We start from the raw sequence: 15,947 nt of genomic DNA, 5'->3' as shown, positions 1-15,947 counted from the left end.
AGAAACTCCATTGGAGTGAGGAGGAGTCTATTTCGCCGGGTTGGGATGGGGCTGATCGGATGAAAGAGAGCACCGGTAACACGCTCAAAAAAAGTAATGTCGTCACTCTAGTTCCATGGAGGCAACTAAAAATGGGTGGGCCAACTCCAGTTAACAACACAACGTCATATGGAAGTGATCCGTATTTGGCCGGAAGAAGAGTAGAACTACTAATTTTTTATGGCATCGGTCCAAAGGGATGGCTGACAAGGTCCGAGACTTATTTTAGAATTAATCATACTCTAAAAGAGTTGTGGCTTGATAATGCTGATGTATGCATGGAAGGACCATCAATCAATAGGTTCACGCTCTTACGAGAGTGGGATCCAAAATTTACGTAGGAAGTCTTTAAGGTAGAGTTTCTACAGTGGTTTGGCCAAACCAATACACCAAATCCATATGAGGAAATCTCAACCTTGCAACAACATGGATCAGCGGCAGAGTTTATAGAAGAATTTGAGTTGGTCGCATCATTGATTCCTCCCTGATTGGAGTTACAATACGTTGGGTACTTTTAAAAGGGTTGAAAGAAGAAATCCGTAACAAGGTAAGGATGCACCACCCATCAATGCATCTAGAAGAAATGAAACTTGCTTGGATGATGGACTCCACCATCATAAAAGACAAGAGAGGTGCTAGTAATTTAGGGCTAACTTCTGGAATGAAAGAGAAATGTCGAGCTGGCCACATGACACAATGGAGGGGATTTAATTTTAGCAGGCCGAATAGTTTGGGCCGAGATGGACAAAGATATGTTGGGCCTAATAGAAATAATTCTAGGGCAAAAAGTAGAAGTGGGAGATCCATGGCTGCTTCCTCTGCATCTTCATTAGCACAAAACTCTCTAACAGTGCGCGATAGAGGAACCATGCATATTACTCAGGCAGACTTGGACGATAGGAAGAAAAAGGTCTTTGTTTCAGATGCGGACAACCATATTCCCCGCAACATCACTATATGAAAGGGAAATTAAGGATTTTGCAATTAGCCAATGACGATATGGTAAATGAAGAAGGGGAAATTGTCGTGGCTAAATATGTCAATATAAAAGAAGCCAACGAAGAAGATGGGAATGGAGACTGCCAAGTGCTGGAATGGTGGAATGGCTAGAATACTGAGGAGGACTTGAGAATGTTCAAATTCACGGGTACAATCTCTAGAATCCCCATTACCATTTTGGTAGACAGCAGAGCGGTGTATAATTTTGTGTCTCGATGATTAGTGAAGTCGTTGGGCTTGCATTATGATGGAGGAAGAGAGCTGACTATTCAGTTGGGTGGTGGATATCGGGTTAAGGTCAATTTGATTGTCATGTTAAAGCATTGGTTTTGGATATTGGTAATTTGGATAGGGTTATGGGTATTGAGTGGTTGCGAACTTTAGGGGAGGTCTACTATGATTGGAAGTTGAGGAAAATGAAATTTTGGAAAGAGGGATGGTAAGTGGTGATTATAGGTTTGAAAAATAGTTATCGGGAAGCACCTTCGTTACAATTGTGGTTAAAAGAAGATGAAGATAAGAAATGGGTTATAGATGTCAAAACAGAAGAATTTAGAAAGGGTAATGATGGGTAATGGAAACAAAGAACAGAACTGAATGAGTTATTGAGGTTTCAATTAGTGTTTGTAAAGCCTATGGGTCTACCTTCACTAAGAAAGACGTCACATGCCATCACTTTAATTCTAAAAATTGAGCATGGCTGTGTTCGGCCGTACCATTATATCCACTATGACAAGGATAAGATTTAGAGACAAGCCATAGATATGTTAGAACAAGGCATAGTTCGAAATAACAACAAAGCTTACTCAAATCTGTTTTTCTTAGTGAAAAAGAAGGATGTGACATGGCATTTATGTGTGGATTATTGAGCTCTCAACAAAGTGACAATTCCACACAATTACCCAATCTCGATTGTTGATGAGTTGTTAGAAGAATTATATGGAGCACGCTATTTTTCTAAAATAGACCTACAGTTGGGTTATCATCAAATTTTAATGAAGACAACGATATCAAAAAAACGGCCTTCAAGACGCATAACGACCATTATGAATATCTTGTAATTTTGTTCGGATTGATGTATGCCCCGACGACCTTCTAGGCGACGATGAATGACATTTTTAAACCTTTTCTCCGATAGTTTGTGCTTGTTTTCTTCGATGATATACTAGTTTTTAGCAAAAGTTGGGAAGAGCATATGAAACACATAGAATAAGTTTTGAAGGTCCTGGAAACACATCAATTTGTGGCCAATGGGAAGAAGTGTTAGTTCGATGGACGTTCGGTGGAATATTTGGGTTATGTGATGAATGGAGAAGGAGTTCAAATGGACTCGGTTAAAGTGGAAGTAGTTGTATACTAGCCAGTCCCAAAAATAGTGAAGGGTGTTCGTGGATTTCTCAGGTTAATTGGATATTATCGGAAGTTTATCATGAAATACGGTAAGATTACTAAGCCCTTAATTGATTTCACAAAGACAGATGGTTTCCGGTGGAATGATCAAGCTCAAACAGCATTCAAGTCACTAAAAAGGCCATTACTCAAGAACTGGTCCTCATTTTACCAAATTTTGAAGATCCTTTCAATATTGAGTTTAATTCATCCGGATGGGGAGTGGGTACGGTCTTAATGCAGCAAGCAAGACCAATCACTTATTTCAACAGGGCATTAGAGGACAAAAATTTGGCAAAGTCCACCAACAATAAAGAAATCGTGGGTTTGTCTCTCGCTATCCATCACTAGAGGTCGTACTTGTTTGGTAGAAAATTTTGGGTTTTCACTGACCAAAAGAGCCTAAAACATCTCCTTAATCAGCGAACAATAACTTGTGACCAACATAATTGGGTGGTAGCTTCTAGGTTCTGAGTTTGACATATTCTACAAAACCAACAAGCTAAATACTATCGTTGATGCACTATCACGACATGAAAAAAGTGGTGAGTTAGAGTGGATAAACTCATCTGAAATAGGAAGATGGGTCGCAATTGATTAAGGAGGCCGAAACTGATCCACAGATCCTTCATATAAGTCGGGGTTTCAAGTGCAAGTAGGGGCTATATTATACAAAAACATGTTAGTCATTTCAACCAACTCATCTTTAATTCCTTCTCTGCTACATGAGTTTCACTAATCTCCAATTGGGGGCCATTCAGGATTCTACCGGACCTATAGACGTTTAGCGGTAAATGTTTGCTGGGTGGGAATAAGCAAGTCAGTTCAGAATTATGTTAGGAACTGTGATGTTTTCCAATGGTTTAAGGCTTCCACTCTCGCAACTGCTTGTCTGTTACAACCATTGGAAATTCCAGAAGTGGTGTGGATGAAACTATCGATGGATTTCATCACTGGGTTACCTAAGTCTAAAGGTTTCGATTCGATTTTAGTGATAGTGGACAAACTGAGCAAATATGCTCATTTTATTACTTTAAAGCACTCGTATTTGGCTAAATCTGTAGCAGAATTGTTCACAAAAGAAGTTGTTAAACTACATGGCATCCCTAAGGCAACCGTGAGTGACTGTGACCCCATCTTTATGAGTTCATTTTGGTCAGAACTGTTTAAATTATAAGGGACAACACTACAATTGTCTTTAACCTACCACTCGAAAATTGATGGGCAAACTGAAGTAACAAACAAGTGTTTAGAGGCTTACCTTAGATGCTTTACAATAGAGCAACCCCAAATATGGGCAAATTAGATACATTGGGCTGAATTTTGGTTCAATACCATATATCGAGTATCATCGGACATGACCTTATTTGAAGTAGTTTATAGACGTAAACTCGCCACCCCCGTTTCAATTTATACAAAGAGAAGTGAAGGTGGAAATAGTTGTGAGTGAGTTAAAAGATAGAACGTGTGCTCTAGCTCGGTTGAAGTTCAACTTGCAAAAGGTGCAACAAGTGATAAAGTCAATAGATGATTTGAGTCGATGTGACGTAAAGTTTGAGAAAGGAGATTGGGCCTACTTAAAGTTACGGTCGCACTGACAGCAATCTGTAGCTAGGAAAATCAATCGAAAAAATGGCAGCAAGGTTTTACGGGACATTTCAGGCTATTAAACGAACAGGGGAAGTGGTATACGAGTTACAATTTCCTCCACATTCTAGAGTACAACCAATGTTCCTCATGTCCATGTTAAAGAGGGCAGACCAGCCTCGTTCAATGGAACCATCGTTGCCAGCAGGGCTTGAAATTGACATTGATGATTCCTTGCAACCAGTCTGTGTGCTAGCAAATCGTACAGTAACAAAGCGAGGAGAACAAGTCAAGTAGTAGCTCGTTCAATGGAAAGATCGAAGAGCAGAAGAATCAACTTGGGAGGACGAGATCATGATATAGACCTAGTATATGTCTTTTAGTCTTATGGGCAAGACTAGTTCCCTAGCGGGTGGTAATGTTAACAATCAGTATCAAGAAATGGGAGAGCCAAAAGTGTTACTATAAGGAAGGGTGATAGGCTTTTGTCTGGTAGTTAACTGTTTAGTATAAATAAAGAGGGATCTGTTATCTTGGGGCCAGGGAAGTGCTTACCTATTTTGGGACCACCTGTAGTTTGGCAAGGGAAAGTGGGGATGCGTCTCTAGGTATGCGTCCCTGAATCTACCATAATATGTCAGCATTCCCTATCACATTCCAACTTGTTTCAAGTTTGGTCCATAAAGTTCGTGCACCATCTCTATAACGGACTCCATGTTCATTTGATTGTTTTTAGGAACCGAAGTTGATGTCTTAGGCAACATTTGCGCAAATAAATACAACACATCCAGATTTTGTGTTACTACCACTCCTCATACAGTTCAACCTCTAGGGATGCTTCTTAAGTGTTGAATTAGTATTGGTTCTTCATTCATGTTGTAATTAATTGGTTGATTTTTCACTCATTTTGACTTTGAATATGACCCATAAGTGTTTGAGACCTGCTACCCGCTTGGGGATGGCTAGAATGTCCACTATTTTGTGGCTTTACAATAGTGTCATCCTCTTGGAAGGGATTTTTTTTGGACCTATTACAACGATCCTTGTACTGCTGAGTCCGGGTTCGCTTGCATTTTTTGGAGTGAGGTTTTATTTGGCAACTAGACAAAGGTTGAATAGCTAGAAGCAACATTAGACTTGGACGAGTCTTTCTTGTTGCCCACTAAAATAATTTGAACCAATTGGTCCATCATGTGGTTCTTCCAATTCACCAACATCATGCTCATTTCTCTTAGCATTTTGAAGCCTTCTTTCTCGGGAGAACCTACCATAGGTGGACTTTGTGCCTCTTGTCATGACGGAGGAATGCACTCCATATTTGCAACTGAAGAGAAACTGTTATTGCCTCCTTCGACTTGGTCAATAATGTCAGCTACTTGCTCTGGGTTCACATGTCCAATTTCTGCCTTCGGATGCCTTAGACTTTCTTTGTCTTTAGAACGTTTGGGTCCCATCGAGCGTGCCAAAAATATTTTCTGGATTGGGTTTTGACAAACGATGTATCGTTTTACCAAAGATTTAAAATTTAAAATTGTGCACTTGTGAACATTATGTTGTACCACCGAGCGTGTCAAAATTGTTTGTGCCTTTTTTCAAATAAAGGATGTGCCAAAAAAAATTGTATTGAAATCTCAAAATGTGTAAGCTAAATTGACATTTTGAAAATGTAAATTGCGTGCTTGACTTCCAATAAGATGACTGCAAGAATCGAAAGTACGAAAACCACTAGGTTTGAAATTAATCTCGCAAGGGATGACAATTAACTAAACGAAAGTACATAAACGTAAATTGACAAATATTCAATTGAAAAGATGCTCGAAGCTTTGATCAAACTTGAAAAGTAAAGACTTACAAAAAGAGATAATGAGTGCTGAAGTAAAGCTTAACTCGATGTCATCTCGATGTTAAGAAGATTTAAAGGCAAGTTGAATTAAATAAACAAAAGTTGAAAATCGTTGCGATTTACTGTTGGATTGAGGCATGAGTCTGATCTGATTGTTGGATTGCGAAGCCTTGCAAAATGATGGCAAAGTCTTGTATTTATAGCCTGTAAAGGCAACTGCATTTGGAAAGTTGCTGGAAAATGTATGTACAGTTTTCTTACTCCTCCACTTATGCTGTAATTTCCACCTTCTCATTTTATCCTCTTTAGTAAAATAAAAAAATTCCCGACATGAAAATTATGGAAAAAAGTTTAAATTACAAAAATACCTCACGAGAAAAATATATAAAAATGTTCTTGGATTATCTACGTCCCAAAATTGACCCGAGTAACCTATTTCAAATGCTAAAAATAAAAATGGTGACTAATACCTAACAATTAACCTCTCTATTATAAAGAGCATTCCATTATAACAACAGTATAAATCAGAACCTAAGGTTATCGAATATTATTTGCATTTGATTTATCTGCCATTTTCATATTTGCTGCATTAATATTACTGTTTTAAAGGTCCTTTTTTTCTAATGAATTAGCAAACTGCATTTGTGCCATGTATTAAAATATCACATTCTTGGGTGGAATTAGATTTACACATCCTTTTTCTTAAATCCCTAATCCCTAGTCATTTTTCAAATTCTTCTACACTGCACAATCAAAAGAAGGGACAAGAATAGTATAAAGATAAAATGGTGAAGTTCATCTAACTACGTGGATCTCTACCTTGTCTACAGTCTTTGCTAGGCTACAATCAGTTTCTTCACTCACACATTTACTACTGGTAGCTGTCAATGGTATGAAGAATGTCAAAATATTATACTACTTCCTAAATTCTGATAGTTACTTACAAATAACTGGAAAGAATAGCTATCAAAGCAACATACTAAATTACATGTTTCAATGGTTACAATTGGTGAGGTCTGTGCTGTGCTACTCTCACCAAGGCTGTCCCTTCCCTCCAAGCCGCCGTGCTAATTCAAGATCCTTTTTCACTGAGCCAACAAGGAAATAAATAATGCCTTAGACAATGGGAGAAGCATGCTCTTGCACAGAGTTATGGATGGCTTTGGATCATAGGAAATGATAACAAAAAGATGGTTAATTTGTAGAAACTAATTGACACAAATAAAATTCAATTGCAACAGCCTCCAATAAACCAGGACATCTTAGAAGAAATAAACAATGAAAGTCATCATATGCAGATGTACGAGATAAGAGAAAAAAAGCCCAGCTGGATGGAGAGCACTGACCAGTCAAAACAGATTATGCTTCTATGTAGCCACATTGTAACATTGCTGTACAAAGTTCAATTCAAACTATGTTCACAAATGACTCTGATTCACACCCAGTCTAGCAAAAGCCTATATTTAACATAAGCAACTTTTTATAAGCAACATGGATCACCATTTCTCAACTCTTTACATCATCTTTTAGGATTCCAACAAACTTAAGTAAACAAACTATGGATGATCATACTTCTGATACAAAGAAAAATATATTTGAACTCCTCAATCATTCAATCAAACAAAAATATAGTAGGCAACTGACACTAGCAAATCATCATTTGAACAGAGATTATAAGAGCATCATCATATGTACCCCTAGCTAAACACAGTAATAAAAAAAACAAAACAAAAAATATAATAGCACATCAAGGAGGAAAAATATAAAGAAATAGATAAATAAATAAAAAAGAGACTAATGTTAACAGTTCTGGAAAGTTTAACTTACTTAATGTAACACGCCTTGCGTGAAATGCACATAACATTGAATCTTCAAACAAATGGACCAAGAAATCCTCAGCTGCCTACAAACAACAAAAAAAACCTGCAATTAGAATTCATCAAATCTAAAATGAAGATCTCCTATGATTACTAGTGTAATATGCCCCAGCCTCATGAAGATTATAATCAGAAAAGAGACGCTTGAGTTTGATTGATCACAATAAGCATGGCATAGAAACTGCACAATATAGAATCATGAACATATATCAACCTTATAAGTTTGTCAAATATCGGGAAGAATGTTTACCATGAAGAAGTTTTTACATGCTTGTTAATGGCCTATGACCCAAATTTCGACACTGTGGGGACAAAATTTAAGCAATATAATCACCCTCACTGGTTATACACGCACCAAATGCAGGTATTCATATGTTGTATGCAAGTATGAGGTCTGTATGTATATATGTATGTATGTATGTATGTATGTATATAATACCTCTTGAAGTCCTACTAAAGCTTCAGCTGTCCAACGGTTAACTTCCAGAGAGTATTGCGCAGTGAGACCTCTTACCTGAAATAGATAAGGACTATAAACGCCATCTAATGCAGACCATCTTGATTCACAAAATTTGACTACATAATGCATCCGTGGTGAAGCACCATATAGTTTTAGTTTCGGATGCCAATATCATCAATATATATCTAATTGAAGAATTCAACAAACATGTTTGCATGTAAGGGTATTCAGGAAACTTTTGTGCTTACTTTCAAAATATACAGCTAGTTTTGTTGGACAACCCATGAATATCAATGGATATAGATAAGATAAAATGATAGGCATTATTTTTTCTTAATCAGTTATCTTCATGTCGGCATCTTTTTTTATGAGTCATCTTCATCTAATTGCATATTTGGAGAGAGGAGACTCACAAGACGGATAAAGGGGGCAGCTGGGATAAGCAACTCCGTGGTCTTCTGGAACTTGCGAATTTCTCTCAGAGCCACTGTTCCTGGCCTGAAGCGATGTCTTTTCTTCTTGATTTCTGCTCTAGAAGCTTTAGAAAGTAGTAATGAAAATAAAATGAGAATACAATCCAAGACCTCAGATCACTACTACTGCAATCAACTTGATCAACATCATCTAATTTGAGAGCAATAAACCTCACTTGATGGTGTATCTCTCTGATGTTCCCCTCTTTTTGATCTTGTGGCCTTCTTGGGTACGGAAAGTAGAAAAGGAAAACATTACATGAAATATATATATATATATATTAAAAAAACATAACAAATGATACATCCAGATAAGTATGAAATCTAATAGGAAAGAAAAGTTCAAAGGCTCGGATTAGCTATACATGAGATGTAGAAATGTTCAACTTCATCACATTTGAATCTAAAATCTCTACGTACACTTGTCCAAAAATAAATAATAATAATAATAATAAAATCTACATAGATCCAGAGGGAATTGAGCTCTAAGTTAAACTAAAAATAATAAGCTTCACATAACCATTTTATTTAACCGAAGCGCAAAATTTTAAAGAAAAAAGCAAGAGACGGCTTAACAAGGTTCAGCCATTATTAAACAATTAAAGCAAGCAACAGTTACACTCCCTAGCATGAAAATTTGAATGTTCAGCCATTATTAAACAATTAAATGTCTAGCTTTTCAATTCCAAAAGGTCTAAGAACAAACCAATTGGAATTAGTTCAAAATTTTCATCCGAACATATCAGAAGAGAGAGATAAAGGCTACTTCCACTAAATGCGTTTTCCCAGCAAGCCAAGAGGCAAAACAAGTAACAGAAACAGAGAGAGAGGGTACCGCCGATGGCGTTGACTGTGAAGTTGTTGCGTGATCTCCAGGAGCTGCAAGTGAAGGAAAAATTAGGGTTTAGAAAGAGGGAAAATCAGAAGACATTAGTTTAAACATGTATAGAGATATGAAGAGGCGAAGACAGAAAGAAAAGCGTTAAATAGTATTGTAAGAAATGAATAGGATAGAAAGTAGGTAACCGGATTTATTTGGACCGCGATTCCGGTTCGCCGGATGCTTGGTTCTGGCCATCGGAGAAGAGGGGAAAATAAAATTGTGGAGCAGTAGGTTCCTCTTTTCCTTTGTTTCTACAACTTTTGTATAATCGTTTTGCCGCTCTGTCACTTTTTAAATTTTTGTCCGTTGGAGGTTCCATAAGTATAACATTTCTGCTTCTCCGGACGGTTGATGAGGTGGCTTCGGTTCGCGTGGGAACGACATCGTTTCGGGAGAAGTTTGTTCATGAGGTAGCTTCGGTTCGCGTGGGAACGACATCGTTTCGGGAGAAGTTTGTTCATGAGGTGGCTTCGGTTCGCGTGGGAACGACATCGCTTCGGGAGAAGTTTGTTGTTTTGGAAAACTTTGCAAAAACAATTTTTTCGGTGGCAGCTCTTTGTGCGCAAGATAAAAGCTAAATTATAATTTTGTTTGTGGGTTAATTATAAATTTGCAACAATTTGAAAGTCTATTTACATAGTTTAATTTTTTAATTTCTTGACATTTTAATTTCATTTAGATAAAAATATCCTTATCTTTCTCATTTCTCATTCTCTCTTTCCTGCAAATAAAATCGAAAAATTTGGTTTCTCTTTTCCTTTCTTCTCGGTTTCTCTCTTCCCTTATTTCTTTCTCTTCATTTTCTACAACAAGTTAGGCAACAATCAAAAGAACAATACAATCTAAAAGGGAAAGCTTTGATCATCCAATATTCCAATTCAAAAACCAGGTAAATCTTGAATTGATCCTTACCTACATTTCAATTTCATACAATATTGTAAGATGATAGATACTTGAAATATATGTCAATTTACGTTACACTCACTCACTATGAATAGTCTAGATAAACCATTTCTGCTTGTACTGAATTAGAAAAGACAAAATAAAAATTATGGATTACCGTATCATGCCAACTGATCGCGAGTTGTTTTTTATGGCTCTCATTGTACTAGTGTTACTGATGATGGACAACATCTTTTGAGAGACTATTCGTATAGGTTCGAGTCGTCGCTAATCAGGTTAATGGTTAGATCGAGCCAGGGGCGAATCCAGGATTTCTCCCCCATGGGGGCAAACAATACGACTAAAATAATTTTTATCCAAAAAATAATAATTATAGAAAACCAGAGATCAAAGCTCAAGTTCAAGTAAAATAGTAGCAGAAATACCAAATCAAAATTCAAGTAGGAGCAAAAAAAATACCAAAGGAGAGAGGCAAAGATCAGAGATGGAGTGTTGGACCAACGATTCAATTACGGAGGGATTGGCTGTCGATTTTGATTAAATCTTACTTAGAATTAGGAATATCAATTTAGGCTTAAGAAGAAAGAGGAATTGAGGAAGAATAACTAAAGAGATTCAATAGAGTAAGAGATACTGATGGTTTATTTTAAGACCTATTTAGTTTTACATTTAAATATTTACTTTTTATTATTTTATTTTTGTTGTAAATAAAATGACATAGTTCTAAAAAAAATACAGATGTCAGTGGGGGCAACTGCCCCCAGTAGCCCCATGCTGAATTCCCCCTGGATCGAGCACCAATTTGATTCGAATTTGACACTTTTGGAGTAATTCAAATAAGATAGTGGTATTGGATGATTTTGGGTTCGATTTCTGGTTACGTGTAGAGAAAATATGTAATCTCCCCCTACCTCATCTGATAAATCGATATTGATGTATCTCCACTTGCTTATTCTAAGTGTTTATGTTTATAATTGCTCTAAAAAATTGTTAATCATATCCACTCGAGCCATTTTACAATATTTGCAAAGTTTATTGGACATAACCATGCATAGAGTAATGATATAACTTTATTTAGTAGGTTAAGGAAATTGAAACTTGTGATGATGTTTGTTATTTCCATTCGGTTCTAACTGTGCGCAAATTATAACATAACCTTATGCGTGAAGTTTAGATTTAAAATGATCTCCCCAAATTCGACTTAAAATATACTAATATTTTTCTATCATATTCCAATTTACATAATTGTATACACTATTATAAAATATTCTTGTTTATGGAGTTTGAATGTAAAGTTGTTGGATAAATGTTATTATATTTAAAAAAAAAAATTGAGTTTTGTAACCATACATATAATTATAACATAACTCATTACAATGGATTAAAACTAGATCGACTAGAATTATTATGAAACTACGTACACGTAACTTTGCTTTAAGAAAACATTTCCAAAAGAAACGATATAAAATTTATAACTTCTTGAGCATTTTCACTTTGATAACAATTCACATGATTATACAAAAGAACCCTGACTCGAATCCTGACATGGATCTTGATGCGGATTTGAAATGGATCAACTAGAATTTAGAAGGGAAAATTACACATAAATTCATCTTTTAAAAACTATTTACAACTATGTCAAGTTATAATTTTAAATTATGTCAAACTAGTAAAACCATTACTTTTAATATATTCTAAGGATTGAAATTTATAAATTAGAAATCTAGAATATATTTTTTAAGATTTATGATTTATGAATTGGAGTTTAGAATTTTTAAATTATGATGTAAAATCATAATATATAAAAAATAATGACATATTAAAAATTAAGTTTGGTAATATGACTTAGTAGTAATTTTATACATATTCATGTATTTGACCCAATTTAGAATGGACAGGTCTGCACTTGTAATCCATTTTGGTTAGGATAATGATCCAAATGTGTGAGATAGAGCTTGACCCATATGCTTCTGATTTGGATTCTGAATGGGCCGATGGGCCTGATGTTGGAAATTAATTGGACCCAGTAAAATGGACCAGTCACTTGTTCACTCGCTTCCAAATTGAATGTGGGTTTTAACCCGACTTTTTAAAAGGGTCAAATACATGAATATCATAATTAAGTACAAAATTACAACTAAGTAATATCACAAAATTTAATTTTTTTTTTTTGAAACAACAAAATTTAATTTTTAATATGTCATTATTCTCTATATATTATGATTTTATATTATAGTTTAAAAATTCTAGACTTCAATTCATAAATCCTAAAAAATATATTTTAGACTTCTCATTTATAAATTTTAATCTTTAAAATATATTAAAAGTACTGATTTTATTTGTTTGATATAATCCAAAATTATGATTTGACATAGTTATAAATATTTGTTAAAACATGAATTTTTACGTAGTTTTCCCTTTTTAAATTTACGAGAAAAGTCACCAATTCTTGATGCTTTTAAACGAGGATTTTAAACCTCCCAAATTAAGGTGCTAACTCTTCGGGTAATCTGTAAATTCTACTGTAAATCCTCATCAAGGTCTACGGTTTGCTCTGACCTTGGGAGTGGGTAGACCTACCCTTACCTAAAACTTTTTCTTACCAAATAAAACTCTTCGGGTTCTGAGTCAATTTTTAAACCAAATGATATTTGTGTGGTTTAGTTAATTTATAAGTCAAACCTTGTATTTCAGGTAATTTGTAGAATTAATTTTTAATTGATTTAATCACTCCATTTTGTGATAAATAGTCACAATGACAATTCTTGATGAAATCATGGGTTTGTAAACTGCATAAAACACAGACCAATATTTACAAACTTTTAAATCACGACAATCGTTCTTACAAATTGATCAAATCATATGATTTATTTTTATATTTTTATCTTATTATTATTAACGAAACCTTTTATTTTTTCCCTCAATTACTGTTGCTTAGTTAGATTTATCTTTTACAAGGTTAATGTGTATATTTTGAATTTTTTATATATATAAAATGCCATAAATAATTTCATTAGATGAAAAAATACAAATATATGAAGAAAATTAGGAGAAATAAAACTCCACATTTATATAAAAAAAATGGTAAATTTCAAATAAAATCCATGTGGTTTCACTAATTTTCAGATAAAGGACTGTGATTTACTTTTTATCAAAACGAGGATTGAGGTTTTTTCAATTTTAGCAAAATAAGGACTTTTTCGATTGATACTATTAAAATCACCCTTGACGACTTTAAAAATGACATATTTTAAGAACTACTAATATTCTAAGCAAATTTAATTATTCAACTTTTTTATTTTGAGGTTATTTAGATGAAGTTTGGTAAAGAGAGAGAAAGTTAATGTTTAGAGAGAGAAAGTTCCAAAAAAGATGATTTTCGAAAATCGAAAATGTAGTTCCATAGGAAATATGACATTGAACAACTTTAATTCTTGAAAATTTTCATTTTCAGGTCGTTAAAGATGGTTTTAATAGCATTAATCCAAATGTGAAACCTCAATCCTCGTTTTGACAAAAAGTAAATCATAATCCTTTATCTGAAAATTAGTGAAACCACATGGGTTTTATTTGAAATTTACCCTAAAAAAAGACTACAAAAAGCAATATGTATATTTTGAATTAAATCTTAAAAATACAATCTATTCTTAACTAATATTTATCATATAAATTCCTTCTATTAGTTTTTTTTTTTTTTTTTTTTGTAGAGGTATGCTTATTTTGTGTGTTTTCACCATTGGATGAATTTTATACTTCATCATCCAATGGTGAAAAAATAAAATAAGTATAGAATACACCTTTTTTTTACTCCATAAACTCATTATATATTATGTGAGGATCACATATTTCTAAAAGATTCATTAACATATTAATTAACATCAAAACGATAAACCAGGTGCCTTCTATGCTTAGTTTATTTTTGACAAAATAAGTTTTACTTTATTTTTTCTACTATTAAATGAGCTTACTTTGTCAAAATTCATCACCATCTAATGGTGAAAAAAACAAAATAAGACTTACTTTGTCAAAAAACAAAGTAAGTATAGCCTAACCCGATAAACCAAATATTCAAATATCATTGAAGAATATATGAATATAACTGAAAATATAATGAATTTAACTTATATAAAAATAAACTGCAATGCCTCAAATAATTTAACATTATATTCTGATTTAACAAACATTATCTAAATATATCTGTATATAATTGGCAATTGTACCAAAATATATCAGAATATAATTAATTAACTTTCAAAAATATAATTCCTTTTGATAAATTTACTTAAGATAAAACTACATATATTCCGATATGATTTTTAAATTTATTAGAAATTTGCTGAAAATTCAAAAAAATGGCACATGCAAAAATTGATATTTATAAATTCACACACACCCATTTATTAGGACCGTCTAAAGTATAACCACATTAAAAAAAATATATATTAGGTTGAAAACTCGAAAGAGCGACCTAATAAAAAGATGGCAAATAAAGTCAAAGTCGTCTATTAGGTTGACAACCTGAAAAGACGACCTACGCAACAATCAAGGCATAAGAGAAAATGATGAGTTAGAGAACATGTATTGGAATAAAACTAATCTTTTGAATATAGTTTAATTTTATCGATGAAATGTTGTGCTTTTTTCTTGGTAGATACCAATCATCAGGGCCGTTCCTGACCTTTTAGAGGCCCGGAGCGAGATGATAAATTTGGACCCCCATATATACATTTTTAAGTTGGAGGTTGAATGATTTTTTTATCACAAGGAATAAGGTACTAATTTAGTCATATGGTTATTAGGAGAGAGCAATTAGCATTCATAAATAAAATATTGTAATTTTTAGCCTAACGTTTATCAATTGGTACATTTTCAAGCTTAATTGACGAAAATGAGATCTTTTATGTGTAATTTCTTGTTCTATCCTCACTCCAACCTCCACCGTTCTGGTCACTCAATATGGAAATAATTCATTTTTAACGTTAATGGAAAAAACTCATTTTTAATCAACTAGGTTTGAAATTGCATCAACTCGTAAACGTTATGTTTAAGATTGCACTATTTTCTATATGGAAGCTAAATTAGTAGTGCAGTAGTAACGAGTATACTAACTAGAATTATTTGTGTACTAAAATAACAAGTATATGTGTCATGTAAAATTGCAAGAAGTAAATATTATTTTTCATATTGAATATATATATTGACTTTTTTTTTGAATGAATTGACTTAAATAGTTATTTTTTTATACAATATATAAATTGATAATTTAGATTTAAGAAAACATGAAAATTATAGTAATAATTCATTACAGAAAATAAATAGAAAAAATATATTTAATTACGATAAAATAAGGTGGCAGAGGAAATTTTTTTTGAAAGTAATTAAAAAATTGGTAGAAAGATGTTTGAACTCTCAATCTCAATAAATGGAAAAAATATATATTTGATAGTGATAAAATAAGGTGGTGGAGGAAAAAAATATGGGAAAATTACAAAAC

General features: G+C 33.7%; 1 protein-coding gene across 3 annotated transcripts; it reads right to left on the bottom strand.

Moving 5' to 3' along the window:
* Positions 1-6,509: 6,509 nt before the first annotated feature.
* On the bottom strand, positions 6,510-9,828 carry LOC136220298 (histone H3-like centromeric protein CENH3). Of its 3 annotated transcripts, none has more exons than XM_066008103.1 (7): positions 9,694-9,828; positions 9,503-9,546; positions 8,844-8,892; positions 8,608-8,732; positions 8,174-8,248; positions 7,685-7,760; positions 6,510-6,945 (listed from the first exon to the last, which is right to left on the bottom strand). In XM_066008103.1, exons 1-7 carry the CDS (start codon positions 9,743-9,745, stop codon positions 6,890-6,892), a joined length of 477 nt encoding a protein of 158 aa, XP_065864175.1. In that variant the 5' UTR covers positions 9,746-9,828; the 3' UTR covers positions 6,510-6,889. The 3 variants fall into 3 exon arrangements, with proteins under 3 accessions (XP_065864175.1, XP_065864176.1, XP_065864177.1); XM_066008104.1 differs by having other exon boundaries at positions 8,844-8,889; XM_066008105.1 differs by lacking the exon at positions 6,510-6,945 and adding an exon at positions 6,961-7,314.
* Between the last annotated feature and the right edge of the window lie 6,119 nt (positions 9,829-15,947).

Source organism: Euphorbia lathyris, chromosome 2 (assembly GCF_963576675.1).
Source record: "Euphorbia lathyris chromosome 2, ddEupLath1.1, whole genome shotgun sequence".
In the NCBI taxonomy this organism is placed as follows: Eukaryota; Viridiplantae; Streptophyta; class Magnoliopsida; order Malpighiales; family Euphorbiaceae; genus Euphorbia; species Euphorbia lathyris.
Note: the sequence above shows the minus strand (reverse complement) of the source record. Positions and strands in the feature narration are given on the sequence as shown.

What these genes read in the sequence shown, in the direction of transcription:
- LOC136220298 (XM_066008103.1), bottom strand. Translation starts at nt 9,745, where the DNA reads ATGGCCAGAACCAAGCATCCGGCGAACCGGAATCGCGGTCCAAATAAA. An exon ending in CACAGTCAACGCCATCGGCG is followed by an intron (nt 8,893 to 9,502) that starts GTACCCTCTCTC and finishes TCCGTACCCAAG; the next exon opens with AAGGCCACAAGATCAAAAAG. An exon ending in TCAGAGAGATACACCATCAA is followed by an intron (nt 8,733 to 8,843) that starts GTGAGGTTTATT and finishes TACTTTCTAAAG; the next exon opens with CTTCTAGAGCAGAAATCAAG.